This window comes from Mus pahari, chromosome 17, assembly GCF_900095145.1.
Source record: "Mus pahari chromosome 17, PAHARI_EIJ_v1.1, whole genome shotgun sequence".
NCBI lineage: Eukaryota > Metazoa > Chordata > Mammalia > Rodentia > Muridae > Mus > Mus pahari.
Window position 1 is genome coordinate 54,057,684 of NC_034606.1, and position 15,416 is coordinate 54,073,099.

The following is a 15,416-nucleotide window of genomic DNA, read 5'->3' on the forward strand; positions in this document are numbered from 1 at the left end:
TTTTGTTTTTCTGTGTGTGTGTGGGGGGGGGGTTCTTGTTTGTTCAGTTTTTGTTTTGTTGAGAGGGTTTCTCTGTGTAGCCCTGGCTGTCCTGGAACTTGCTCTGTAGACCAGGCTGGCCTTGAACTCAGATTCACCTGCCTCTGCCTCCCAAGTGCTGGGATCAAAGGCGTGTGCCACCACATCTGGCCTCATTGTAGTTTTAGAAGCCCACTGTGGCCCTAGGCAAATTTCCAGAGATGAATTCTTGGGGTGTAGAACTGAAGACCGAGACTGAAAAGTAGAAAGACAGCCAGGAAGGGATGCATGCATTTGTATGTGCTCAAAGTCTCCTGTTTGAAACTAATAGGTTTCCCTGAGCACTGTCTCCCTCTCCATCATCAAGATCCATAGCCACCTAGATTGCAAGTGACAGACACAGGACAGAGAGAGGAGGAAATGCTACCACTTCAGAGAAGGATGCTGTGTGCGAGGGAAATGCGACTTGAGGCACCAATAGGGAAGGACTTGGGGACAGAGGGCCTAGCATACATGCAGAACCAGATTTCAGATGGGCTTAGAACCCCGGCTGGAACCATTGTCCAATCTCTGCTTTGCCCTTGCTCTGGTACTATTGCTGACCCAAATTATTCCTATAGTAAATCTTGGGTGGCCAATTCCCACCTGGCCCACGGATCCCAGGAACATTGCCAGGACTTCTGGCCCTTCTCTGGGCAGAACAGATGAGAAAAGTAGTCCTAATGGCAGGGCACTGCATATTCCACATTATAAAAACATATTTGAACTTTATTGTAAAAAGGAATCTATACACACACACACACAAACACACACGTTAATAGTGTCATCCAAACAGCTGACTCAGGAACAATACTGGACTCAGGTTCTTGGTGTTTGCAAACCCTGCTACAGAGAGGAGATGGAGAGAAAAGCATCCACACCATAAATCTGAGACAAGATTGACCAGAGAGGCAAGAGTAATCTTTGAAATGCCTTTGTTTACTTACCTATATAATCAGCTGGATAAAGATGAGATGAAAGACACATCTTTAGGATGCTAAACTACTGTTTTAGATTGTTGGCTGTCTGAATAAAACAGTCAAAAGATTCCATGTCTGTTTCTGTGCATGTGACGGACAGTACCAGTCAAACCCACAGTACCCAGGGAATGACCTTGGCTTCACCACTAGTTGGGGGTGGGAGGCCTGGTAGTTTTTTAGGGACATCACTCAGCCTGTAGGCACACTTGGGAGTAGTCCAGTCTGGCGTATGTCACCTGGGCGGGAGCTTCGGACCTCGGCTGGCATGGTGCCTAGATGCCAGAAGTTAAAACAGCGTCTCAGGTCCACCCTTTGCGACTTCTTGGAGCCCGAAAGTGGACAAAACGAGAGGCGACCAATCAGAACCAAGCTTCTGGGCGTGCCTCCCACCAGCCCCTAACTGGGCGGGGGGAAAACTTCCGGTCCGGGCGAGAGGACTTCCGGCGACGCGGCGAATGGCCTCTTTCAGGGCCGCGGTCGGGGCGTCGCTCGCGGTCGCTCGAACCCGGCCACGGCGCGTCGGTCTCGCGCTTCCGTCGTCGGCGCCCCGATCCGCCTGGGCTGCAGCCATGGAGCCCACGCCGCGTTGGCTGGCAGGTCTGCGCTTTGACAACCGCGCCCTGCGTGCGCTGCCGGTGGAGACGCCGCCGCCCGGGCCGGAGGACTCCCTGGCCACCCCGCGGCCGGTGCCCGGAGCCTGCTTCAGCCGTGCGCGGCCGGCCCCGCTGCAGCGGCCGCGCCTAGTGGCGCTGTCAGAGCCAGCGCTGGCCTTGCTGGGGCTCGAGACCAGCGAGGAGGCCGAGGTCGAGGCCGAGGCTGCGCTCTTCTTCAGCGGCAATGCGTTGCTGCCCGGCACCGAGCCCGCCGCGCACTGCTACTGTGGACACCAGTTCGGTCAGTTCGCTGGGCAGTTGGGCGACGGCGCCGCCATGTACCTGGGCGAGGTGTGCACCGCGGCCGGCGAGCGCTGGGAGCTGCAGCTCAAAGGCGCCGGCCCCACGCCCTTTTCCAGGTGCGGAACTTCCCGGAGGCGACACCCTTCTGCACGCGTGGGTGAAAACGGAAGGTGCCCAGTGGCGCTTTCGCCCGGGTAGGGACAGCTGTATGTCCAAACTCCATGAAAGGGCTAGGACCTAGGTGGAGCTGCTTTGCAAAGGGTTTTGTGGAGGCAGATAAAGAAGCTGGCAGGGAAGGGCCGAGTGGCAAGACGGAGAAAACACGAAGCTAGGGACCCTGCTTACTTTCTGGCTGACACTCAGAGATCTCTCTCCATCTGCCAATTCTGTCAGGTGGAGGGGACACACCTCTAATGGCTGTCCAATGTGTTTTCAGAAACACACCGCGGACTTTGGAGCCAGTTCCCTGAATACTGTTTGCTGAACATCTTGCCCAGAGTCTAGTTTTCAGAAGCAGTGCATTGGGCTGGTATCCAGACCTATTATCTGGAACCATACTTAAGCAGTATGCGTCCTCAACTTGCCCAGCCTCTAGCAGACTCTGTGCACTATCTAGGAACTGTGGGCACAATCCGTTCTTAAACCCACCTTCTCTGTGACCATTCTCCCAAGCCTGTTAGTTCTAATTGCATACACACACACAGAGGAGTGGGTAGTTCTTGGAGTCCAGTGGAGAGTACCACAAGTGTCCAAGACACTCTTGGATCCTAAACTATACAAGCCCAAAGGAACAACTTCTTCCTCTTCCTCCCCTTTTTTGTGTTTTGCTTGCATGTGTGAGAGAGTTGGATCCCCTGGAACAGGAGTTACAATTGTGAGCTGCCATGTGGGTGCTGGGAATTGAACCTGGGTTCTATGGAAGAGTAACCAGTGCTCTTAACCACTGAGCCATCTCTCCAGCCCAAGGAGCTCTTCTTTTTTTTTTTTTTTTTTTTTTTTAAATTTTGAATTTTTTTTTTTTTTAAAGATTTATTGTTATATGTGAGTACACTGTAGCTATCTTCAGACAGCCCAGCAGAGGGCATCGGATCTCATTGTGGGTGGTTGTGAGCCACCATGTGGTTGCTGGGATTTGAACTCAGGACCTTTGGAAGAGCAGTCAGTGCTCTTACCCTCTGAGCCATCTCACCAGCCCCCAAGGAGCTCTTCTTAACTAAGCCTGCCACCCAGGTACAGACAGGTCTTGGGGGCTCCGCTCCTGGTTTTCACTCTATGATTTACATAGTTTAGGTGCTTGTTAGATGACTAAGAAACAGGGAATTGGGTTTTTATGGTATCTCACTACATCTGCTTCTCATCCTTTCTTTTACCAGCCACTAACATGCCAGCCATCCCCCAATGCCAAGCTGTCTCCATCTCTCAAAATAGTGGGTTCTTCCTCATCTTCCCATCCCCAAGCCAAATTTATGCTCTCACTGGCACCCTGCTGCTCACCTGGACCAACTTTCTCAGAGGCTCTTGGAAAGGAGTAGATGTCGTATATTCCAGAGCTCACTCATTTTGTGAGCAGCCTTAAACTTTGCATTTTGATAATTTGTTTGCCAGTTACCAAAGGGGTGGGGACCCTTGTTATCAGCATAATTTGATATTGAAAGGCTTGCTTGCTTTTTTTTTTTTTTTTTTTTTTTTTGAGATAGCGTTTCTCTGTGTAGCCCTGGCTGTCCTGGAACTCACTCTGTAGACCAGGCTGGCCTCGAATTCAGAAATCTGCCTGCCTCTGCCTCCCGAGTGCTGGGATTAAAGGTGTGCGCCACCACTGCCCAGCAAAGGCTTTCTTATAAATATCTTGATGCTAAGAATCAAATCCAGAGTCTCATGTGTCCTAGGCTACTATTGAACCACATATCCAGCCATAAAAAGTGCTTTTTAAAAAAATTTTCTATGCGTCAGTGAGTTGCCTGCATGTGTCTATGTGAGGATGTCAGATCCCCTGGACCTGGAGTTGCAGTTGTGAGCTACCACATGAGTGCTGGGAATTGAACCCAAGTTCTGTTAAGAACAGCCAGTGCTCTTAACCGCTGAGCCATCTTCTCTAGCCCAAACTCTCTAGCCTTTCATACTTGATTTATTTTTAGTTGGTGTTTCCACACCTGAGGTCAGCTAAAATATTTCCATGAAGTCAGGGATCCCTTTGACCCTTGCTTAGGTCTTATCCTTGTGTGTCAGGGTTTCTCATCTCAACACTGCCAAAACTTGAGGCTAAGGTTGGAAGTAGTTGTAGGGTCGGGGCTTCTAGAGCCCTGAGATGAGTGGGTGGCTTCGATCTTAACTAGACTCCAACCAGGTTAGCATAGACTATGTTGTGCTTTTTTTGAGACAGGGTCTTACTACATAACTGTGGTTGTCCTTGAACTTGGAGAGATCCATCTACCTCTGCTTCCCAAGTGCTGGAATTAAGCACACATGCCTCCACACCGAGCTTGGTCTTATGCTTTTGATCCTTCTGTCTTCCATGTGCTGAGATCACCAGGCCATATATAAACAGCATGTTTGATCAGTTTGGTGGGTTCCAGGCAAGGTCCTCTAATGGTTCAGGTACCTAAGGCATTACTCCTGTAAGGAGGGGCTATGGATGCAGCCTGCCCAGGTAGCCACTGTGCTGGGCATCCAATATTATACTATATTCTGCTAAAAATCAAAACAGGCCCAGTATATAGGAAGAGTTCAAGTACGAAAACCACCCATAACTGTGGCGTTCTTGCCTCATTTTGTTCTCTAGGTCCGTGACTGGTGGCTCAGACCCTACTGAGTCCGCCAGCCAGACACAGGCATGTGGCCGTGTAGTTTTGTTTCCTTTAGGGGTATGACATGTGCAGCGTGTCCAGCAATGCGTGTCACAGCACTGCCCACTATGGGGACTGTGAGAATGTTAACAGCTTCCTCATGAGCTTGTGCCTCAGTAGCTGCTCACTGTTTCCTATTTCCCACGACAGCAGACAGTGCTGGGGGGTAGTATGCATTAATTACTGTATGGTTGTGTAACACTTGTGAGGACAAAACTGCAGCCTTGAAGGTGGCTGGGGGGGGGGCACAGGGGAGGTGTCTCTTCACCTGGCTTGAGTCATATGACGGCTACCCCAAAGCTCTTGGGAAACTTGGTTCAGAATAACCTCCGCCTGACCGGCTCCTTGGCCTGTGTTTGATTTCAGACAAGCTGACGGTCGCAAAGTCCTGCGGTCAAGCATCCGTGAGTTCCTGTGCAGTGAAGCCATGTTTCACCTGGGGATCCCCACCACGAGGGCCGGGGCCTGCGTCACGTCTGAGTCTACAGTGATGCGAGACGTGTTCTATGATGGTAATCCAAAATATGAAAAGTGCACGGTTGTGTTGCGTATAGCTCCCACTTTCATAAGGTAATGCTGGGGTCCATTAGGCCTATCTACATGCACTTGCTCATAGATCATACGAGATCCATGCTTGTGCAGCCAGGATGTTGAGCCAGCTCCTGAACAAGCAAGAGCTCCTGGCTGTGGTCAGGACTCAGCTCCAGATGCCTCTCAATGCAGTGCCTGACTCATTAGTCCAGTCCTTTCTGCAGACTCCTGTCTTACCTACACCTGAGCTTGGTGTCCAGCCAGCAGGGGCTGTGTGAACAAGGAGGTGGCTGGTGTGATCTTAGGATTTTCCATCCTGTTGTGCCCAGGCTAGTCAGCCATCGAGTACTCAGTACTCACCCACCACACACGGCCACTGCTGGCCTCTGGCTTTTTCTGGCCTCAGCAAGGATGGAAAGGGGCCAAAAATGGTAACTGCTGCACTGTAGAGGCCTGTTCCCCGGACTTAGCTGACTTTAGAGTAGAGGTCATCCTGTGCCTTGGACAGCATTGATAGCACCACTGCCCTCTGCCCACCAATTGCCAGCATCAACCCAGCTACAATTTTTTAAAAAAATGTCAGCTGGGTATGGTGGCGCACACCTTTAGTCCCAGTACTCAGGAGGCAGAGGCAGATAGATCTCTGAATTTGAGGCCAGCCTGGTCTACAGATCAAGTTTAAGAACAGCCAGGGCTATAGAGAAACCGTCTCAAAAATTTTAAAGCATAAAAAAATTTAAAGCTGGGCAGTGGTGGCGCATGCCTTTAATCCCAGCACTCAGGCGGATTTCTGAGTTCGAGGCCAGCCTGGTCTACAGAGCGAGTTCCAGGACAGCCAGGGCTACACAGAGAAACCCTGTCTCGAAAAAACAAATATGTAAAAAGGTTCCATTCATGACTGGCATCCTTGTGGGACACTAACTGGCTAGCACTGACACTCATACATACTTTCTGGGTAGGCCACCCTTGGCTGTCCTCACAATGTGTCAGGTACACACAATCCTGTGTGAAGTTGGAGCCGGAAAAGTAGACAGTCATGGTGGTTTCTTGGCCTGATGAGTCTCCAGCATCTGGGAGCCAGAGGCTGACAGTTGGCCAAATTGAGTCCTGCCTGTCACTCAGATCTGGCAGTGCTCCATAGCATGCTCTCCCACTGAGTGGCTACACAGCCTTGTGGCCATGGTGGTTTATCTTTTTCTCGCAAGGTATGATCCATTGAACACTGGGATCTTTCCTACAGATTCGGCTCCTTTGAAATTTTTAAGCCCCCTGATGAGCACACAGGGCGTGCAGGCCCTAGCGTGGGACGAGATGATATCCGAATCCGGATGCTTGACTATGTGATCAGCTCTTTCTACCCTGAAATCCAGGCTGCCCATACCTACGACACGGACAACATACAGAGGAACGCTGCCTTTTTCAGAGAGGTAGGCAGAGGTTCCTCACTGGCCATCTGGTGTCTTTGTCCTCTTCTGTTCCTTGTTCCTATATCCAGGTCCCATCTTCTCCTATAGCCTCAAGAACTAGGCAGCCTGGAAATACTTAAAGGTTTTGTTGTTTTGAGACAGTTTTTCTTAGTAGCATTGGCTAGCCTGGAACTTCTATATGTAGAGCAAAGATCTATAGACTCAAAGATCTGCCTGCCTCTGCCTCCAGAGTGTTGGTATTAAAGCTGTGTACCGCCACATCCCATACACCAGGGCATTTTGATGATGTGACATTAAGACACCTGGTGCTGATTACACCTATAAGACCCAGGAGAACTAGCTAGTCTTGGAAGGACACGTGGGCAGAATCACTGGTGAATGCTGGATTCCTACTGCATCGATCTGTGACCTCAACCCAGCATACTCACCTGGTATCTCAACTTGGGGGAACAGATGTGGACTCCCCCGCAAGGGCTAGCCATGGCCCTGTTTCTGTGTCAATTATTTGCTCATACATGTCATTGCTGCTGGTTAGCAGAATATTCTAAGAGCATGTCCATGAGGTCACACATGGGGCCACACCAGGTTACTCTTATTTTCCACCTCTGGCCCAGGTGCTGGGGGTGTGGTGACATAGCCACAGAGCAGGAGGAGTTATGAGGCTGAGCTGTATGCTCTCAACACAGAAACAGGTGGGTGATCTGGTCAGCATACACTGTCCCTTTAAGCTTCTGCTTTGTGATCATACTACCTGGTCCCTGGGAGCCCTGTGCTCCCTATGAGGCGAGGCACAGAAGGCCACTTGCTTGGGCACTGGGAGCCGTGACTCAGTCCTGCACTTGGGGCTCCTGTTCTCCAAGCTACACTGGAACCTTATGTTCAGGGACTGCATCTGGCTGGGTCATTGGATGAGCAGTTGGTAATATTACCCTATAGCTCCCAAAATGGAACTAGAATAGAAGGTCTTAGGAAATATCATTCTGGACTGTGATGTTTCCCCCAGTGTTGTTATCAGATCTTCTTCCTGGGAATCAGACTGTGTTGCTGATTTTTAAGGTTAACCCAAAATTGGTAGTGTTTAAAAGAATACGCGGTGGAAATGGGACTTAAAAGCCCATATAAACCAACTCACCCGAAACATACTCTGGAACAGTGGTAAAGGGATTAGGGATTACAGAAAGTCCACTGGCATCAGGAGATGCACTGGGGTGTTCTGGCATGAGTAGGGCAGATGGGCAGCAACCAGAGTCTGCTTTGCTCTAGGTGACACAGCGAACAGCACGGATGGTGGCCGAATGGCAGTGTGTTGGCTTTTGCCATGGCGTGCTCAACACTGACAACATGAGCATTCTGGGGCTCACTATCGACTATGGACCCTTTGGCTTCCTAGACAGGTAACCCACCCCCACCCCACCCCCAAGGTGGTAAGTGATGGACCTTCTGCTTGTTGGCCACCTAGGAACTGGTCCCTGTGAGGGAGAGGACCAAGGAACCCAGGGAACAGTATGGTCTATGTGGTGCTTCCTTCTCTCTCTCTCTCTCTCATATATATATATATTTGAGTAGTCACTGTCTTCAGGCACACCAGAAGAGGGCATTGGATCCCATCATAGATGGTTGTGAGCCACCATGTGGTTGCTGGGAATTGAACTCAGGACCTCTGGAAGAGCAGCTCTTAATCGCTGAGCCATCATCTCTCCAGCCCCTCATGTCTCTTTTTTGAATGTTTCATTCTCTCAGTGTCTGGTCAACCAATCCTACAAGTAGAAATCAATTTGTTTTGGAATCTATTATGTGATCCAGGCTGGCCTTGAACTTGTGGCACTCTTGCCTCCGGCTCCTGAACTGATAGGTTTATAGGAGCATGCCACCATACTTAGCCTCTCTGGAGTGTTTTGAACAAAAAGTGACATTTTAGCTAGTTAGAACAAGTCCCTCCCTTGCCAGGCTCTAAGTGGACTAAAGGGTGGGGGGTGGAGTGGAGCAGAGGGGGCTCTATCTGGCCTAAGGCAGTCTGAGTCTCAAGCAGTTTCCTCCCTGGCCTTGAGGCAGAACTGACCAAGGCCTACACAGGGCAAGAATGGTGCTGCCACAGGCAAGGTCATCAGTCTTGCCAGTAGCCTGCCTTCTGTCTCCTGATAGCATTTCTCTGTATGGCAGGTACGACCCGGACCATGTGTGTAATGCCTCTGACAATGCTGGGCGCTACACATACAGTAAGCAGCCCCAGGTATGCAAGTGGAATCTGCAGAAGCTAGCTGAAGCACTGGAGCCCGAACTGCCACTCGCGCTGGCTGAGGCCATTCTAAAAGAGGAGTTTGACACTGAGTTCCAAAGGCACTATCTACAGAAGATGCGTAAGAAGCTGGGCCTTATTCGAGTGGAGAAGGAAGAAGATGGGACACTTGTGGCCAAACTTCTGGAGACCATGCATCTGACTGGTAAGCCACAGAACCCTGTCACTGTGGGAAAATATTTAGTGTTCTCCAAACTCGGTGGTACTGAAGGCAGTCCCAATTCCCAAACTGAAATTCTGTCTGCTTTAACTACTCTCCGCCTACCTCCCTGGTACTACCATTCTGATTTCTGTGAGTTTGACCACTCTAGGAACCTCCATAGGACTCAGTTGTGAGTCAATACACAGACGATCCCTAGGTTCTTCCATGTTGTAGCATGTGTCTGGACTTAACTCCATTTTTAATGCTGACTGTCTAGTTGTATAGTAATGACCCCCCCAGGGCTCGTTACCTGTTGCATATAGTGCTGCTTTGAACATGTGTACAGTTACTGGTTTGGTGTGAGTCCCTGCTTTCAGTTCTTAGAGCATAGTTTACTAGGTCACTATTCAGCTTACTTCTGACTGCTCTGGTTTCCACATTGTATTGGGAAGCAGCAGCTAAGATGAGCATCTGTGGTTTGTTCCTGACTGTACTTAGAACTGCAGACTTGTCTGGAGACAGTCTAGCCCAGGCTGGCCTTGAACTGGTGCTCTTCCTACACCAGCCTCCCGAAGGCTGGGATTACATACCCAGCTTGTTTTCTGCCCATGTTAGCATGACCACCTCAGCTTCTTGTTTTTGAGATTGAGTCTCTAGTTGGCTTTGGTTGTTCTAGAACTCCACATATACCAGACTGGCGTCAAGCTCAGAGATCTGCCTGTTGATGGTATTAAGTGCATGTGCCACACACACTACCTCAGCCTCATTAGATACTATTTGCATGGATTGTTTTCATCTTTTCATTTTCATTTTCAAGGCACTCAGACCTAAAGCAGGCATTTTATAGACAGCAGTAAGGCTGAATCACATATTTTTTTTTCCATCTGTCAACCAGCCTCTCCATTGCAGGGTACAGAATTCATTTACAACAAGTTTGTTTTCTGCAAGCCTTTTGTTTTCTTTTGTTTTGTTTTTCCAAGAGATCAGTTTGGCCTTGAAACTCAAGGATCCACCTGCCTCTGCTGCCCAAGTCCTGCAGTTAAAGGGGAGTACCGCTACCGCTAAAAAATGAGGCTGGGCTGTAGTGGCATATGCCTTTATCCCAGCTCTTGGGAGGCAAGAGCAGGCAGGAGAGCAGATCTCTGTAAGTTTGAGGTCATCCTGGTCTACAAAGCAAGTTCCGGGACAATCAGGTCTACACGAAGAAACCCTGTCTTAAGAAACCAAAAGGGAAAAAAAAAATATTGTGTGCACACTACAGTATACATTGTAGAGGTGTAGAAGCAGGACAATTTGCAAAAAAACTCAGTTCTTTCATGATATGTGTCTCCAAGATGTAGCCTGGGCCAGCAGGTATGGCAGCAAGTACCACTGTCCATTAAGCAAACTCACCCACCAGCCCTCAGTTTGCACTTACTTTTATATATTGCTCAAGAGTTGCGGTGAGGATGGTTGCTAGGTCAAGCTAATAGCCACAGTGTATCAGGCACATCTATGCCTGGAGACCTACAAAGGGCTGGTAACAGATGTACTAGCCTAAGGAAACAGGCTGGGGGAGTAACAGGGTCCAGCATGTGCCTCCCAGGCACTGAGCAGCTCATTTTCTAGGTGCTGACTTCACTAACACCTTCTGTGTTCTGAGCTCCTTCCCGGCTGACCCGTCAGACTCAGCCGAGTTCCTGAGCAGGCTGACCTCCCAGTGTGCCTCTCTGGAAGAGCTAAGGCTCGCCTTCAGACCGCAGATGGATCCCCGGTAAGTACACCCTCAGAATTAGTTTTCAGAAGGGGAGCAGCAGGGAAGCTGCAGACTTCCAGTCAGAGCGCTTCCCAAGTGCACTGGGGGCCTGGCAGCCGGCACCATTCCTGGGCATGAAATGCAGTGAGGTCAAATTTCTGCACCATTGAGGACCAGGACACCAACAAGAAGAAAGCAAGACATAGATGGACTGGAATGGAGATGCCAAGCAGACAGTGCCTTCCCACGCTCTCCTACAGGGTGTGCAGGCTGCATTCAGCTAGGAAGAGATATGGCACATGGTGGCTTACGGGCTTTCTAGTAACACCCCAGAGGCTGGTTATGAAAAAAGGACTTTAGTGGGGAAAGGAGCAGTAACCATCAAGAGGCAACGACACTTGACATCTGTAGACACACCCAGGACGGATGGTCCCCTGGGTGGGGTGTAGCAATTTGGAAGTTGCCTCAGCACCTGAGCTACTTCCCATGCCACCCTCCTTACAGGCAGCTCTCTATGATGCTGATGCTTGCACAGTCGAACCCACAGCTCTTTGCACTCATTGGTACGCAAGCCAATGTCACAAAGGAGCTAGAACGTGTGGAGCATCAGTCACGGCTAGAACAGCTGAGCCCCTCTGACCTGCAGAGCAAGAACAGAGACCACTGGGAAGCCTGGCTTCAGGACTACAGGTAGGCAGCTCCCGGGGTCATCTGTACTGGCATCTTGACACAATGGCCACCTTAGATGGGGGCTGCAGATGGCCCTGAATTGAGGGCATAGGGCATGAAGTTCTTTGTTGGGAAAAACCAGCTAGGATTTTGATTCCAGAGACCGTCTGGACAAGGAGAAGGAGGGTGTTGAAGACACTGCTGCCTGGCAGGCAGAACGTGTACGCGTCATGCGTGCCAACAACCCCAAGTACGTCCTGAGGAACTATATTGCACAGAAAGCCATTGAAGCTGCTGAAAATGGAGACTTTTCAGAGGCAAGCACACACTAGCTGTTGTCCCTTCCTCTCATGGACATGTCATTAAATAAGCGCTCACCGAGTTCTTTTCACCTGTTCTCCAGGTGCGGCGTGTCCTGAAGCTGCTAGAGTCTCCTTACCACAGTGAAGAGGAGGCCACAGGCCCTGAAGCAGTGGCAAGGAGCACTGAGGAGCAATCTTCCTACAGTAGCAGGCCACCCCTCTGGGCAGCAGAACTCTGTGTAACATGATCCTCATAAAGGCCTCGGTGTCCTCCACTTGTCTGGAGTCTCCCGAGGCCTCCCCAGTGCTGCTGAGTTGCTGAGACCACTGGGATGCCTGTCCTCAGTCTCTCCATGACGGCAGAGGTCTCCAGTCAAAACCTGACCCATCTCTGTCTGATACTACCTTAGCAGTACTGCCCTGGCCTAGCATTCAACATGCCATCAGCACATAGTGCTTCCTGCTAGGATATCAGTCTCATGGTTCTAAGTATGCAAACGGGCCTAAGTAAGTAAGCCTTGTGGCCTGTCTGTGCATTTTGCCCCAAAGGGCAGGGCTTCACACCTGTTGAATCTCCCAGGCCCCTAAATAAAACAGCTTCTTCAGGTCTATCTCTGGTCACTGCCTTGGCCCTAGCCCCATCCAGGTAAAATGGGAATGCAGCCATGGTCCTGTCTGTCCTCAGGAATCCTGGTAGTAGTTGTTGAAGTTGATGCGAAGCAGAAAGTCTTCCAGGTGGGGCTGATAGCCTCGGTTCACCAGCTTGGTCACTACTGGAGAGGCATCCAACGCTCAGGCTCCTGCCCGCCCTGAGCCTGGCCACCCCAGCAGCCCAGCCCAAAAGAAGGGCTTACCTTTGAAGAGGAAGTGGGAGTAGTACTTGAAGGTGCTATAGGACTGCTGCATGAGGGGGAAGTTGGGGTGCTCGGCACCACGGGGGCCAGTGGCCGGGCCCCAGTTCTGAGAGATGAGCTGGCTTCGGAACTTGAGCACCAGGCTGAAGATGCTATGGATGATGTTCATGACTGGTGCTGCCTTCTCTGTCAGTAGGCCCCTAGTGGAGTGGAGGGTAGAGCTGCTGGTGGTCTGCCCAGCCTGACCAGGGCATACCCAAGTCCAGGTGCCTGCCTGTCTCACCTGAAAACAGCCCTGTGCAGGTACTCGGCATGGGCCCGCTGAATCTCCTCCAGGTCACCCACCACAGCTAGACGGGCTCTGAACTCACACCAGCTGACATGCAGGATCTGGTTAGCAATGTAACCCTGGATGACCTTCACAAAGTGCTGCATCTCATGCTTGAAGAGCTGCAGCTGTCGGAACTGCACTGAGCCAGCTGTGTGGCTCACGAGGGCTGGGAAAGAACAAAGAGCGTAAGCAGCAGCCTGAAGCCACACATGGGTAGGACAGACGTGGGCCAGGCCTCACCTGTGCGCTTGAGGTGGAAGCAGATGTCTTTGAGTGTCCACATCATGAGCTTCAGCTGCAGCAGGAAGGAGAAGATGCCACTGTACTTGTTCAGGCAGCTCTCGGTGATGACGATGTTGAGGGGCCAGTCAACCTGTTCAGGAAGCCCTACTTAGTACATACAGCTTTAAGATACATCTCCCCTATACACCCGTGGCAGGACACTGCTGACCTTGTACCTGAGCTCCAGGCAGCTCAGCACATCTGGGGCATTTGGGGCAAACACTTCAGGCAGGTACTTGAGGGCAAAAGACAGGTTGGAAGCATGCGGGGTGTCCCCGTGGAGGCTGTACTGCAGTGCCTTGCTCAGGATGCTGTTAAGGACCAATGGGTTGAGCAGCTCCCCAGGTGTCTGCCCAGCCCCTAGCTAAGGAAAAGAAAATGTGTCAAGGAGTCCCAGGTTTGTGCCCTGCCCCTCCCTAATTGCCCAGCAACCCAAGTTCTGCCCGAGCAGCACCGTGTCACCATATTGCTGGGGACTATAACATGTTTGGGTGGGCCTGAGGCCAGCAGCCATCTGCATCCTACCCACAACACCTCTACTGGCCAGCCTGATTCCAGCTGCATATCTTAGAGCTACCTTCTCGAAGAGCAGGTCACTAAGGGACTGAGCGAACTCTCCATCTTCCATCAGGAGGAAATGGCGCAGTGCCTCAAAGTGTGTCTCCAGGTGCAGCTCCACAAAGAAGTAGTCAACTGCGGCTTTGCTGACCAGGCGGACGCTGGGGAGGGAGAGCTAAGGGTTAGGGGGCAGGGCAGGCAGGAGAGGGAGGGCAGGCTGCTACAGCTGGGCAGGTGGAGGCACTCACTGGGCAGCCAGAGGCGCCATAAGGGAGCGCTTCATAAGCACAGGCAACGTCAGCAGCTCACTCAGCTGCACTGCACTCTCGTCTACTGCTGACTGAACTCGGGGGTCAACAGGGAAAGCAAAGGCCCGGGGAAGCATGTGGTGTACCAGGTGAGCAACAGGAGGCTCTGCTGTGGGAAACAAGACAGACTTGCTGAAATTTAGGGATACGGCCCTAGAGCATCACAGCCCCGCCTGCCCACTGGGACTGGCCACTCACACATGCTCTCATAGCTGTCCGGGTACTGCTCCAGGCGGTAGAGTTTTGTGAGGGCTGTCAAATAGGCTTGCTCCTTGCCCCAGCGTCTGGCCTCCGCTTCTGTGTTTGATATCTTGTCACTAGGGCCTGGGCTGCTGGGGACAGCTGTGTCTTCCTAAAAAGAGGCCAACCTCAAAGAACTGTATCCTTACACAGTACACTACTCTCTGCCCCCCACCCCATTTTGCTTGTGCTGAAAAGGAAATGGGCTTATGGAGACCCCATGTGGTGGCGTTCCATGCACACTCCTGACCTGTGAGCTTGAAGGCAAACATGGAGAAAGGTCTTCAGCATCCCTGCTCCTCCCTGGGCCTAGATCCACAGAAAATAATGGGCCATTAGTAGCCAGTGCCTGCTTGAGAAGACCTAGTGAGATTGGCCAAAAGAACCCCTCCAGTCTCCCACTCCCACCCCAGCAGCAACCTGATCCAGGCTGACAGACAAGGATCACAAAGGACAGCGTGCCACTGCCTTTCCAGCGTGCCACTGCCTTTCCAGTATGCCACGGTCCCACCCTGACCAGCACTGCCCACTCTGACCTTTCTCTTCAAGGATGCCACTTCCCAGCATGCTCGGCTCAGCCACAAGGATCTTGGTCTGTAGGTTACCTTCCTCTGTAGGCTTCGTTTCTTCAGGTAGCTGTGGCCCACATTCTAGAGCAGGGCTCTGTGCTTCCACACCAAGCACTGCCTCAGACACATAAGCAGGGGGACACTGATGGGGCTTGAGGTCAGCCTCAGCTTCTGGCAAGGGCTCCTCCAGAATCAAGGGAGGCTGAGCACATCCACGCTGCTGAAGATCCACATCTGATGCATTCTCCCCAATCCTAATGCTGGCCTCTGACACGTGCCTGTGGACATTCCACCGTGGCCGAGGAGTCACGTCTGATACATTCTCCCCAACCTTGATGCTGGCATCTGACACATGCCCGTGGACATTCCACCGTGGCCGAGAAGGAGTCACGTCTG

The 15,416-nt window shown here is 51.4% G+C and overlaps 2 protein-coding genes across 2 annotated transcripts in view; one reads left to right on the plus strand and one right to left on the minus strand.

Annotated features, from left to right (window-relative positions):
• The first annotated feature begins 1,480 nt into the window (after nucleotides 1-1,480).
• Nucleotides 1,481-12,488, plus strand: Selenoo (selenoprotein O). Its single transcript, XM_021216794.2, has 9 exons — nucleotides 1,481-2,049; nucleotides 5,143-5,346; nucleotides 6,548-6,734; nucleotides 7,998-8,128; nucleotides 8,895-9,175; nucleotides 10,781-10,925; nucleotides 11,412-11,597; nucleotides 11,737-11,893; nucleotides 11,980-12,488. The coding sequence occupies exons 1-9, from the start codon at nucleotides 1,493-1,495 to the stop codon at nucleotides 12,124-12,126; spliced, it is 1,995 nt and encodes a 664-aa protein (XP_021072453.1). The 5' UTR covers nucleotides 1,481-1,492; the 3' UTR covers nucleotides 12,127-12,488.
• Nucleotides 11,255-15,416, minus strand: part of Tubgcp6 (tubulin gamma complex associated protein 6) — a 25,323-nt gene continuing 21,161 nt past the window's right edge. The window contains exons 17-26 of the mRNA XM_021216792.2: nucleotides 14,988-15,416; nucleotides 14,702-14,760; nucleotides 14,410-14,563; nucleotides 14,152-14,320; nucleotides 13,923-14,064; nucleotides 13,515-13,709; nucleotides 13,304-13,436; nucleotides 13,016-13,229; nucleotides 12,733-12,932; nucleotides 11,255-12,651 (exon numbers count right to left, since the gene is read on the minus strand). Coding sequence (XP_021072451.1) covers nucleotides 12,560-12,651; nucleotides 12,733-12,932; nucleotides 13,016-13,229; nucleotides 13,304-13,436; nucleotides 13,515-13,709; nucleotides 13,923-14,064; nucleotides 14,152-14,320; nucleotides 14,410-14,563; nucleotides 14,702-14,760; nucleotides 14,988-15,416 — 1,787 coding nt within the window. The 3' untranslated portion in view covers nucleotides 11,255-12,559. The remainder of the gene's footprint in view (nucleotides 12,652-12,732; nucleotides 12,933-13,015; nucleotides 13,230-13,303; nucleotides 13,437-13,514; nucleotides 13,710-13,922; nucleotides 14,065-14,151; nucleotides 14,321-14,409; nucleotides 14,564-14,701; nucleotides 14,761-14,987) is intronic.